This window comes from Monopterus albus, unplaced genomic scaffold (genome assembly GCF_001952655.1).
Source record: "Monopterus albus unplaced genomic scaffold, M_albus_1.0 scaffold76.1, whole genome shotgun sequence".
Lineage (NCBI taxonomy): Eukaryota > Metazoa > Chordata > Actinopteri > Synbranchiformes > Synbranchidae > Monopterus > Monopterus albus.
The window spans coordinates 1353382-1365525 of record NW_018127956.1 but is presented as its reverse complement, the minus strand read 5'-3'; the positions used below and the strand labels follow the sequence as shown (position 1 = coordinate 1365525).

The 12144-nt window shown below is 44.4% G+C and overlaps 4 protein-coding genes across 5 annotated transcripts in view; 2 read left to right on the top strand and 2 right to left on the bottom strand.

The window, feature by feature from the left end:
* Positions 1-6: 6 nt before the first annotated feature.
* On the bottom strand, positions 7-3203 carry znf668 (zinc finger protein 668). Of its 2 annotated transcripts, XM_020606138.1 has the most exons (3): positions 3126-3198; positions 2614-2751; positions 7-2034 (listed from the first exon to the last, which is right to left on the bottom strand). In XM_020606138.1, exon 3 carries the CDS (start codon positions 2025-2027, stop codon positions 39-41), a length of 1989 nt encoding a protein of 662 aa, XP_020461794.1. In that variant the 5' UTR covers positions 2028-2034; positions 2614-2751; positions 3126-3198; the 3' UTR covers positions 7-38. The 2 variants fall into 2 exon arrangements, with proteins under 2 accessions (XP_020461794.1, XP_020461795.1); XM_020606139.1 differs by lacking the exon at positions 2614-2751 and having other exon boundaries at positions 3126-3203.
* Positions 3204-3235: 32 nt separating this feature from the next.
* znf646 (zinc finger protein 646) lies at positions 3236-9136 on the top strand (the record flags this gene model as incomplete). Its single annotated transcript, XM_020606103.1, has 4 exons — positions 3236-3317; positions 4680-7452; positions 7690-8769; positions 8881-9136. Coding segments are annotated over exons 2-4 (3921 nt in total), but the record flags the coding sequence as incomplete, so codon positions are not given.
* si:rp71-1c10.7 (tumor necrosis factor receptor superfamily member 12A) overlaps positions 7832-12144 on the bottom strand; it is an 11916-nt gene continuing 7603 nt past the window's right edge. Inside the window, exon 5 of the mRNA XM_020606147.1 lies at positions 7832-7907. The gene's annotated coding sequence lies outside the window, so the exon portion shown is untranslated. The remainder of the gene's footprint in view (positions 7908-12144) is intronic.
* Positions 9138-12138, top strand: LOC109963544 (zinc finger protein 646-like). The gene has a single exon (XM_020606145.1). It carries the CDS (start codon positions 9138-9140, stop codon positions 9825-9827), a length of 690 nt encoding a protein of 229 aa, XP_020461801.1. The 3' UTR covers positions 9828-12138.

Genomic DNA, 12144 nt, shown 5'->3' with positions numbered 1-12144 from the left:
TAAAAATTCCAAAACAGCTTTAAAAAACAACAACAACCTTAAAGTCCCTCTTCTTTGACTAAGTACTCTGGCAGAGTCCGAAAAGCAGTGACAGGTACAGTCACGGGAACTGCCAGTGATATAGCACTGGGTTCAATGGTGGAGGGGGAAACCTCACTGGGGGCTGGGGGAGAGGGGAGTGGGTCTGTGTGAATGATATTCATGTCACCGAGTTGTTGGGCAGTCGGGGCAGGGTCTGCATGTGTCCGTAAGTGTTTGCGAAGGTAGGCTGCAAATAAAAAGGCTTTTCCACAGTGCGGGCAGCTGTGAGGTTTGCTGGCAGAGTGGATCTTCTGGTGTTTACGTAGTCCACATTTATTGAGGAAGCCTTTCCCGCAGCTGTTGCAGACGTGAGGCCTCAGCTTGGGATGCTGCTTTTCATGCTCTTGTAAGTCCGCCAGCTGTGAAAACTCTGCCTGGCAGGTTTTGCAGACATGCGAGCCCAGTGACACAATTTTGGTGACAGCTACAGGAGCGGAGTCCATGGAGTGAAGATTTTCATGTACCTGAACTTCATCCCAGCTTCCAAATGTTGCTTCACAGTGCGTACAGGAGAACTGAGGGAGAGTTGTGTGGGCAGTAAAGCCTGAGGCTGACCCGGCTTCCGTCTCCTGTTGTTGTAGTTGTTGCTGTTGCTGCTGCTGCTGCTGCTCAGACTGCTCAGTTAGGTGAGTTCTCTCATGCTTGCGCAGACTTGAGGATACAACAAATGACTTCAAACACTCCTCACATTTGAAGGGCCTCTCGCCAGAGTGCACGCGTCGGTGCTTGTTGAGGCTGGAGCGCTCAGCGAATGACTTGTCACACTCAGTGCATGAAAATGGCCTGAGACCTGTGTGGACAAGCATGTGACGCCGCAGATCCCAGGATGCAACAAAGGCCTTGTCACAGCTCTGGCATTTGTAAGGCCGCTCTCCAGAGTGAACACGTTCATGTACGGCCAGATCTGCTGGCTGCCTGAACCTCTTGGAGCACTTATCGCAGGGGTACGGCTTGAAACCCAAGTGGGCTCGCTGGTGGCGACGAAAACTGGATGGGTCAGAAAACATCTTGCCACACTGTGGGCAGAGGAACGGCTTCTCACCAGAGTGAGTGCGGAGATGAGACTGGTAGGAGGACAACTGAGTGAAGCCTTTGCCACACTGCTCACACTGATAAGGTTTATTCTGGGAGTGAATGCGCTGATGGCAGGCCAGAGAGGAGGAGCGTGAGAAGGCTTTGCCACAATCTGAGCACAGGTACGGCTTCTCTCCCGTGTGGGAGCGCTCATGGTTTTTCAGGTCCTTTAGCTCTGTGTACGTTTTCCCACACTCATCACAAGCATATGGCCGATGACCCTGGTGGTTCCTTCTGTGTTTTCGGAACACAGAGGGGTCAGCAAAACTCTTACCACACTCACCACAGAAGTATGGCTTCTCTCCTGTGTGAGAGCGCATGTGCACCTTCAGTTTAGACAGGGTGGGGTAGCTCTTAGAGCACTGACGGCAAGAGTAAGGACGCTCTCCACTGTGCTGTGACATATGGATCCTCAGGCATATAGCCTGCATGAAGGCCTTACCACATTCTGTGCATACAAACGGTTTCTCCCCAGTATGAGAGCGGCTATGGTTGCGTAGCTCCGTAGGTGTCTTGTAAGCCTTGTGACAGTCAGGACACTGAAAGGGGCGCTGGGCTGAGTGAGTGCGCTCATGCTTTGAGAGCTGAGCCTTGTTTGAGAACGTTTTAGTACACTGAGTGCATGAGTGCTGCTGTTGACGATCCTTTGCATGTGCTGAAAGCTTGTGACTCCGCAGAGCTGACAGACTCCTGAAAGCCTCTGTGCATATACAGCATTTGAAGGAGGGCTTGGCTTTTGGAGGCCTGCCTCTACCACGTTTTTTTGCAGGCTGTTTCCTCACCACCTCTTTCTCTTGTCGGCTCCCTTCATCTTGCACAGGAGGGGTATATTGCTCTGCAAGAGGTGGGCTGCCAGGCTGAGGAGAGGCCATCTTTCATCTGCAGAGGGATGATATAAAAGGCCTTTTATAATAATTATCTAGATAAATAGCTCATCAGCAGAATAAGGGATAAGACTAGAAGATCATCCTACAGACATCAGGCTAAAGTCCGTTGACAGATACAAATTAGGAGAGCAGATTATCAGTGAAAGTGACTAGTGATGGATCAGAAAAAAAAATGTATAAAACTGTATAATAACATAATATGTGGATGTGCATTAAATAACAAAATGGCTGGCATTAGGACCTCAGGGACAATAAGCTAACCGCTTTGATGCTAGAGGAAGTTGGCGATGCAATGGCAGAGATCACTGTGTATGAATGACTGACCTATTCCCCACTGGAGATAAAGATCACATATCTTCAATCAGTGTGATGGCGTTGACAGCCAGACGTGATATGTAAGTATTCATTTTCGCTAGGCTAGGTTGCTTGCTAAACATTTTTCTAACTCAAAATGGCTGGCTTTAGGACCAGCTGCACAAATTCTCTCGACAGTGTCACCATCATTATACGGGATGGATTTAGCTAAACTTAGCACATTTATGTGCATTAGAGAAACAGCAGTCTTTCTTACCTGGATTAGGGCATTAATAGCTGGTCGATAACACCTGGAAAAACGTCTGTGTACACGACTGCAGTTACTGTGAGACGATGATAGCTGTTGACTGGCTGCAGGGTGGGGGACGGCTCTAGGACCATGATGACGAAAGCTCTCGGCAAGCCAAGTGTGTAACATTTTAATGCGATAATTTTAAAAATAAAAATAAAACACGACAGGGCATAGGACACATAAATGCAACAGAACCCCTTGGTAAAACACTGTAATGCTAATAAACCTAGCACGTTTAGCTATAATGAAAACATCAGCATAAACATGAGTGCCAAGCTGAAGCGAATATAATTTAGCTAGTGCTTGTGAACACTAGCTACGCAAGTTAACACGGCTGCCTGAAGCAGCTAATGTGTTTTACGAAAAAATGGCAGGAGAAGCTTGAGATGAACATTTGAGTTATTGTTTTTTTGTGCGCCTAATGCGTGCTTGTCATTACTTTAACGCCTTTTGTTTTAACTGAACTTTTATCTTACCAAACTGTCCGGGAGAGGGACGTTTTTCTCTGCTGCACATTTCCTGTTTCCTAGCAACAAGACCAATGTGGAGATGGGGATGGGGAAAAAGACAATTAGAAAAAAGGGGGTTGTCCTTTACATAAAATTAACCTCTTTAAAAATAATGCATGGAAATAAATCTTCGGAGACTTGTGCTGAATCAGTATTGCTGTAAGTATTTAATTTTTGACGCATTTGCTGACACAGTGATTCCGCATTTAAGACGACTTCTTGGCTTTTTGGTGCAATGTTTGTTTAGCTAGCCATGATGATGCTAGCTGGTAGCGGACTAACGTTAGCGCTGGTGATAAGGATGATCAGCTTGTCTGCTCTTCTCTGTAACCTGATGGGGATGACTGTGTGCATTCAGTTTTTGATTATAATGTCGGAGAATATGTTTAATTTGCTGTGTCAATATGTCTTTACAGGGAGGCGTTTGTCTCTTGGTTTATTGACATAGCTAGTTCTGTTAGCCTGATGGTGCAGAGATGTAAGTTAGTGAAATATGTAAGGCTGGTTACGTTTCTAACTATCTGCATTCAACTTAATAAGCATGTCTTGATGCTGGATAACTGCAGTCAGAGACGCATTTATAGTGCAGGACTATTTGGTTCTTCTTACCATTGCTAACTCTGAGAGACGAGACAGTCCAGGTAACTTCAAAACAGTGCTGATTTATTCAAAGGATCACAGGTAAAATTAACATTGCACGCTCAGGTATCTTGCACCTCCAAATTGCTCGCAGGCAGATGAAAGATGAAAGACCCTGAACCCACCAGGCCTATACATTATATCCCCTCGGTTGGGCTAGCCCCATACTACACAGAAACGTCAACCGAGACGTCTCTGTTACCAGCTTTGCAGCTGGTCATAGCAGTAGTCAAAACATGAAGCAAAAATGTGTGTGTGTGTCTGTTGATTAAGTGGTGTGTAGCTAAAAACATTCTCACACGACCTCTAGTAACATGTCGTGTCTTAAACATAAGAACATATTATGGCTAAGGCTACAGTTCTACACGTCATAATAATAATATTAAACACCCTGTCTGCTGACAGTCATCAACTCTTCTCTCTAGTTATCCTTGACCAGATGTACCCTGTAGAAACTCATAAGCATGACTAAGCATTTAACAGTCTAACTAGACATCCTATCTCCACTAAACATTTCTAATACATAAAGTATCTATCCAATATCTATCTGACTAAAAATACCTAACAATAGTACCATACCATGGCTGGATTTATTAACTTTGACTGACTTAAATAAGTGATCAGCACTTAGGTTTAGAATTGTGAAATGTTCTGAGTTGCTACAGAACTGACTTGGGTGATTGGTGCAAGCTTGTATTGTAGAATCCACACCTTGTCAGTTTGTATTGCAGATAGTTGGAAGAAAAGGCTACTGTCTTTGGGGAAAATGTGATAGGTTCTCTGTAGCTACTTGTGTGGTATATGCGACTTACTGAATGCTGTTACATACATTGTTAATGTATTTACCACAGCTCTAATGAACATCTCTTCTGCCCTTGACAGCCCAGTTTGCCTGCATCTGCTAAACTCAAGTCATTATCCTGACTGTGGGGAACTGCTTCTCAACATCCACTGCCGTGTTACCTCTTTGGACACTCCTCTGACCCTACTGTATACAAAGAAGAACGGCATCTAATTTCCCCCTGCATATTCATACACCCTTGTCTGGTGCACTTAATCATTATCTTCTAATGGCAGAGCAAGACCTTGGCAGGACAACAGGTTTTCCTTGCAAACAGTGTGGCATGCTGTATCCCAATATGCCCAGTCTGCTTGAGCACATGGATGCTCACCTTCAGCAAGAGGACGAACGCAAATTTAAATGTGATGAATGTGGACGTGGCTATAGGCATGCAGGTAGCCTAGCTAACCACAAAAAGACTCACAATGTGGGTTCTTTTCAATGCAACATATGTGGTAAAGAAAACTCTAATGCTTTGGCCTTGAAGAGTCATCTCCGTAGCCACACATCACTGAAAAAGTATTCCTGTGTAGAATGTGGGAAGTCTTTTCGTCTGGCAACACAGCTGGCTACACATGAAAGAGTTCATCTTGCCAGGCGAGCAAAGGAGCAGTCATACAAGAAAGTAGACATGGAATATTTCACACGTGAAATTGAACATAATCACCCACGTGATCTCAGTGAGCATTCGGCCAGTGTTGGGATTTCTCCAGATAATAGCCCAGCTGAGAACACGGCAGAGGTTGTTTATAATGTACAAGCTGAGACCTCAGATGATGCAGCAAATCGACCATTCAGATGTGATTTGTGTGACAAATCATACATACACCATCGAAGCCTGACTAATCATAAAAAGACTCACCAAGTGGGAATGTTTGAGTGCACAGTCTGTTTTAAACTGTTCAATAACATGGCTGCTCTCTACAGCCACCAGAGAACTCACAAGGCAAGAAGTGGGACAGACCCTGGTTTAATGGGAGGGTCATACACAGGTGCACCACTAGAGCAGTTTTCACCTCGGAGCCAGAATGCTCCTATAAATTTTTGCCATTTGTGCCAGGTACTACTCCCCAATGATGAAGAGTTCCAGCAACACATCCAAATGCATAACTCTTCATCTGTGCCATTTGGGCTTCAAGATGCCTTGTCAGAGAACCATAATATATCATATGACAACAGTGTTGCTTCTCCTGAGTCTAACTTTTATGCATCTCCTGTAAATAATGTTCCTTCAGTATCATCAATAGATAGTCATGGGGGTTTTGATCAGCCAGAGGTGCAATTTAGAAGTAACGATCATCTGTACTCAGACTGCTCCAGTAATCAAATGACATCATCCAATAGCACTCAGGGAGAACCCCCAGTCATAGACGTGAGTATTCTCAGTCCTGCTCTGACGCACACACAGACCACTGATAATGCAACTGAAATGGAAGAGACTACAACTGTAGAGTCTGACGAGCGTCCCTTCAAGTGTCAGATCTGTGGTAAAAGCTACCGGCACTCTGGAAGCCTCATTAACCACAAAAGGTCACATCAGGTTGGGATTTACCAGTGTTACATCTGCAGAAAGAGTTACCCTCATCTGGCTGCCCTCAAAAGTCATCTTCGTCTCCACAAAGCTCAGCCGTCATGTTTTAGCCTCAACACAGAGGGAGACTGGCTCTCCTCTGAGCCTCTGACTCTGGATAACCAGCAGGGCTGCTTCTCCTCCCAAGACGAGGAGGACAGCACTCATCCTGTGCTCAGTATCGATCAGGAGAATGTAGTTGACCATAGCAATGGAGTGTTGTACCATGAACAGTTTAATCAGGACTTTTCCCAGGATATGACTGTGCATCTACCTCACAATGAACACCTAATGCAGAGGCACATGTGCGCAGACTGTGGTGAGACATTTGCAGACATTGCAGGAATTAAGTCCCACAGTTGCCCACTGCTACAGCAGCAACATGACACTACTAGCAGTGACTATGACAGTAATATAAACTTTCAGGTCAGTAACGGTCATTGTGCCATTGGAAACCCAGAGAGCAACGTAGAGTTCCATGGTCTGAAAGATAGCCATGACCAAAGTTACTTTGAACAGAATTTCCATGAAAATGTGAACAGTGATCACCTGAACAGTGGCAGGGAAGGTGAAGAGGATGATGATGGAGATCTTTATCAGTGCTCTATATGTGGAAACAGCTACACCAGCATGAGAGCTCTCAGGAGCCATCTCCAAGGGCACACACGGTCTCAAGGTACTCCTGTGAGCTCAGGGCCTTCTTCTATGTCCTCCCATGAGGAAGTGAAAGATGATGAGCTAGGAGAGATGATGATTTGTAGTACATGTGGGGAAAGTTTTGCCAGTAGGCAGGACTTGATCACCCATCAGCTTCTCCACAATAAGGACCAAGCAGATAATGTTAATCCTATACGTATGAACAACGGTGATGTATCCGGGGGCAAGGAGGAAGCACAGAGTATCATCTGTGGCAGCTGTGGCATCTTCTGCTCCAGCTACCATCATCTTGAGAACCATGGCTGTGCAGTTGAGAGGAAGGATGAGTCAGCACATGGTAAAGAGGGAATGAAAGTAGAAGATGATCTCCAGCATGAAGACATGAGTCAAATCCAAGAAACGGGTGATACCAAAGCTCGTCAGTACAAGTGTGACCAGTGTGGGCGGTCATACAGACATGCAGGCTCCCTTCTTAACCACAAAAAATCTCACAAAACGGGTGTATTCAGATGCCTGGTTTGCCAGAAACGCTTCTACAACCTGCTGGCCCTCAAAAACCACCAGAGATCCCACTTTGATATTAAGAGGTTAGTTCAAGAAAGTACATCATTAAAATATATCCAATTCTTACATTTGTCACTCATACTTCCTATTAGAAATGAAAAATTATTGCGTAAACAAAATCAAATTGTTGCCTATAGTCTCAGTTTTCTGTTACCGATATGTTTTTTCATCATGACTCTACTTTGTTTCTTCTGTAAACTGTTTCCTGTTTTAGATTCACAAAAATAACTAATTATGCTTTGTCTCATCCCTCCCCCCAGGCATACTTGTCACGAGTGTGGGAAAGCCTTCAAAATTCAGAAGCAGCTATTGAACCACCTGAGAAGGCACAAAGAGAACCAAGCTAAAATCCAGGAACTCAACAACCAGATCCAGGCCCTGATGCAGATGAATGGGACCAGGCCAGGTGGAGGAATGCAGTCCTTAACATCAGTTGCCAGCCAGGCTTTAACCTCTGCTCGACGTTGCAAGCAGCTGCCTGAAGGGAAGACAGGACAAACAGAGTCTGAGACCTTAGTCAAATCAGAGGACACAGATGATCAGCGGCCTTTTGCCTGTGACCAGTGTGGGCGTACATATCGCCATGCAGGAAGTCTGGTCAACCACAGAAACTCCCATAAAATTGGTGAATATTACTGTTCTGTTTGTAACAACACTTACTCCAATCAATTGGCAATGAAGAACCACTTGCGCACTCACTTTACATATAAAAAACATTCTTGCCAGAACTGTGGAAAAGGCTTTAGAGGAAAGAAACAGCTATTAGTTCACGTCTGTGGAGACCTCAGAAAGGATGGGGCCGCCAACAGGAGGGGCCTAAAGTCTAGGCCCTTTAAGTGTAAGCAGTGTAAGCAGGGCTTTTTCTCTGTTGACCAACTGGCAGCCCACACATGTAATGGACCTTCAGGCAGCGGTGATGCACAAACAAATATGTCTCCAAATAAAGAGGAACGGCCTTTCACATGCAACATATGTAATCGCAGCTACCGCCATGCAGGCTCACTCCTGAACCACAAAAACACCCACAAGACAGGACACTTCACTTGCACCTTCTGCTCCAAGCCCTTCACGAATCCCATGGCTCTACGCAACCACACACGTATCCATACACAGAAGAAGAAGCACGTGTGCCTCACATGCGGGAAGGCCTTCCGCCTCGCCAGTATCTTGCACAACCACCAGAGGGTCCACAACCAGGTGTCAAGTCACCTCAGGTGTCCTGAATGTGGGAAGGACTTCCAGGGCAAGTCTGGTCTGAAGAGGCACCGCTGCTGCAGAGTTCAGGAGAACTCAAAGAGAGCTGGAGGCCAGCAGCTGCAGATGGGAGACAAGTGTTTCACGTGAGTTACTGTCTTATATTCTTCAGTTTCATAGATGCTTTACTGTTGGTTTAAATGATCTGGGTTGCACTGTGTTGGTAGGGATTGAATATGAACATGTCCCTGCTGCAGGTGTGACCTGTGTGGACGCTCCTACCGCCACGCTGGCTCCCTCCTCAACCATAAAAAGACGCACTCTGAAAACCTCCACCACTGTACCTTGTGTCTCCAGACATTTCCTGATCCTCTCACTTTACAGATACACTCTCAGATGAGGCGTCACTGCTGCCCAGAGTGTGGCAAGACCTTCTGTCTGGTCGCACACCTGCAGAACCACATGGAGGTGCACTCAAAGGACAGGCTTGCTGGTCGCACCCCTGCAGACCCACATGGAGGTGCACTCAAAGGACGGGCTTGTGGCCCCCAGCCTCTGCCAGCAGAGCTTCCCTGACGCAGCCAGTTATCGGCAGCATCACAATGTGCACCACAGGGCTCAGGGCCCCTATCAACAAAGTCCAGATGAACCTGTAGATAACCACCCCTGCTGGGACTCAGGAATAAATCAGACTGTGGGGATGGACGAGATGCACAAGCAGGTTCCACCACCTGTGTCCCATATTCCAGGAAGCATCACTAATTTAAAGAAGAGCAACGACGCCGTGTGCACAGAGGAGAAGAGCCACGTCTGCGAGCACTGCGGCCGCACTTATCGCCATGCCGGCTCCCTCCTCAACCACAAAAACAGTCACAAGACAGGTTCCTTCTTCTGCTCCGTCTGCCACAAAGAGTTCACCAACCTGATGGCTCTCAAGAACCACCGGCGCATTCATACAGAGCCCAAGCGCTACCAGTGTCTGGAGTGTGGAAAAGCGTTCCGTGTGTCCACGCAGCTCATATGTCACCGAAGGATCCACACCAAAGAGAAGCCCTTCACCTGCCTGCTGTGCAACAAGACCTTTTCCAGCAAGTCTAACCTGCGACACCATCAGAAGATGCACCAGAACACCCAGACCTACGACTCCTCTTTTAGCATGGATGCTAACACATTTATGGATCTGGACATGGAGTCTTTCCTTTAAAGTAGTACTCCAGCGTGTACCAGAGAAGAGGACAGGTGGTACTTTTATGCACCTGTTATTTATTCCTTTATCAATAATTGTAAAGCAGTATTTTTTCAGAAAGTGCTCCTTGGTCCTGACAGAAGCTCCTTTAAAGATGCACATTTCATTACAGTCTTACCTCCACAACAGACGGCGACGGCACTGAAAAGTCTCGAGAGAGTTTATCGGTCAGCTTTTAATAAGGCCTGAATGTTTTCCATGAATACACAGGATGCCAGAATACAGGGCAGGTGATGAAAACATTAGTCGCTGCTCGCTTCTCAATGACAAACCAACCAACCAAAGTGAACAGAAAGGTGCAGCAAAATGTATTTTCAAGACCGTACTGTTCTAACAATAATCTCTCTTACTATGTGTAATTGTGTTCAGTGCCTTTGTAAATTCATTAGGAGACAAGATATACAAACTGTATTTATCTTTGAATCTTTTTGCTTTGCCGTCAGTGATAAAAGACTGCTCACTTTCCTTTGGGATTTCACATAGGGCAAGCCTGTTATTAAGTCAAATACCTCTGGGTTTGTCCAAAGGTCAGTGGCAAAGTGATTTACTGAAATCATATTACCAAGTAAATAGTCTCACTGCTAATGCTATTCACTCTGAGTGACATTGTAAGCTAAAATTGATCTATTTATTAATTTATCCCTCTTATTTTCTGTGCATATTTTATTAGAACAGTGTAAAGACTCTCTAAAACTCATGTAGCCTTTTAGAACTCCATCGGTCAACGTGTTTTCTGTTACAACAGGTAAGAAGATGTGAACCAAGGATGGTGTGTTCTTGGCAGCACTCAGGGGAAACCTTCAAAAGGTGCATACCTGATGCGTAAAACATTGTAGATAATGTTTCTGAACTGAGCATTGTGCCAATTCAGCACGCTTATATTTAGTTGCGGCTCCACATGCAGTGCATGCTGTAACCCATATTGATCCTTCGAGATGCATCAGTTACGTTGTAGTGCCAGTGCCTCAAATGTAAGTCAATTGTAGCAGTTTAATGTCAATTTGTTATACTGTTAAAAAAAAAACAACCCAGTTTTTTAAAACTTCTAATTAGTCTATTCAGCGAGAAACATTTTAAGGCAGTTGATAAAAGTTTTGCTATCTTGAGGTGAAAGTGATTCCTTTTTGCTTCTGTGTCTATGAAATTTTTCTCCTTCACAAATGCTGTAAAGTATATTAATCAAATAGAATGACTCTGCATATGTATTTTCAAGCTGACAAATATGTGGTCAAAATGCCTCATGTCTACCAAGGACAAGTATTACTAGAAACATACTAAAGCTTTATGGACTTACAACACCGAACCAGTTTCATCGTCACAGTCCAAGTTCATGAACCACTTTTGTTTTGTGAAAAATGTGAAATTATTGGTTATCTAGGTCCTTTTTTGCCACGATGTCTAATGCACCCGTTGTTCTTAGGTGGGTTCTTTTCACAGATTCTAGCAAAATGACATTTGTTTTAATAACAGCATTAGATTTTGTTTATGCCTTACACATTACATTTCGTGTATGATTATGTTTGGCACTGGTCAGAAGTAAGAAATACCTCATAGAAAGCCCTGCCTCCCAGGCAACTGCTACTTAATGCCTCATACAGCTTAATTGTAGAGAATACAATGTAATCTTATAGATTTATCAGTTATAAGACCGAATGAATGAAGTGTTATGGCTTTATTTAGTAGTTTTCAGAAGCTCCTTTTCATCATAACATGGTTGTTTCTCTGCAGGGTCTTGTTTTCAGATTTCTATTTGCACACGTGTAGTTGAGACACTTGTAGCCCAAGGAGGACAGGAGGTCTATAATAATGCAGCTTACCTGTTATTTGTTTGGGTGACAACAGACAACGAGGTAGCTGCTGAGCTAGTTTGCGGGTCATAATATTTAAGCAATATGCTGAAAGTATTGTTTCAGTGCATGAACTGAGTAGATTCTGTTTGTTTCAGATTCAGAATACAGATGATAGCCTCAAAAAACCATTTGCCATTTTGTTACATTATTTAAACTTATGTGCTAACTGTATGATTTTAGAAGATTACTGTAATGTATTTTCATATGCCATGGTAGCCTACATGTACAACATGTACATTTCAGTTAAAACTGTAAACGGGTTTATTTTTGTATAGCCTTCACTTTCTTGTTTCCTGTGGCACTTCATTGATCACAATCACAGCCTGGTATTTGTGGTGTGTGTTAAACTCAGAGCTCTTTCTGTAAATATTAGAAGGAAAATATGGTTTGGATCTCCATAAATTTATGACAATTTTTCTTCAGCA

Coding starts and splice junctions, on each gene's coding strand:
- LOC109963544 (XM_020606145.1), top strand. CDS start 9,138: ATGGAGGTGCACTCAAAGGACGGGCTTGTGGCCCCCAGCCTCTGCCAG.
- znf668 (XM_020606139.1), bottom strand. CDS start 2,027: ATGGCCTCTCCTCAGCCTGGCAGCCCACCTCTTGCAGAGCAATATACC.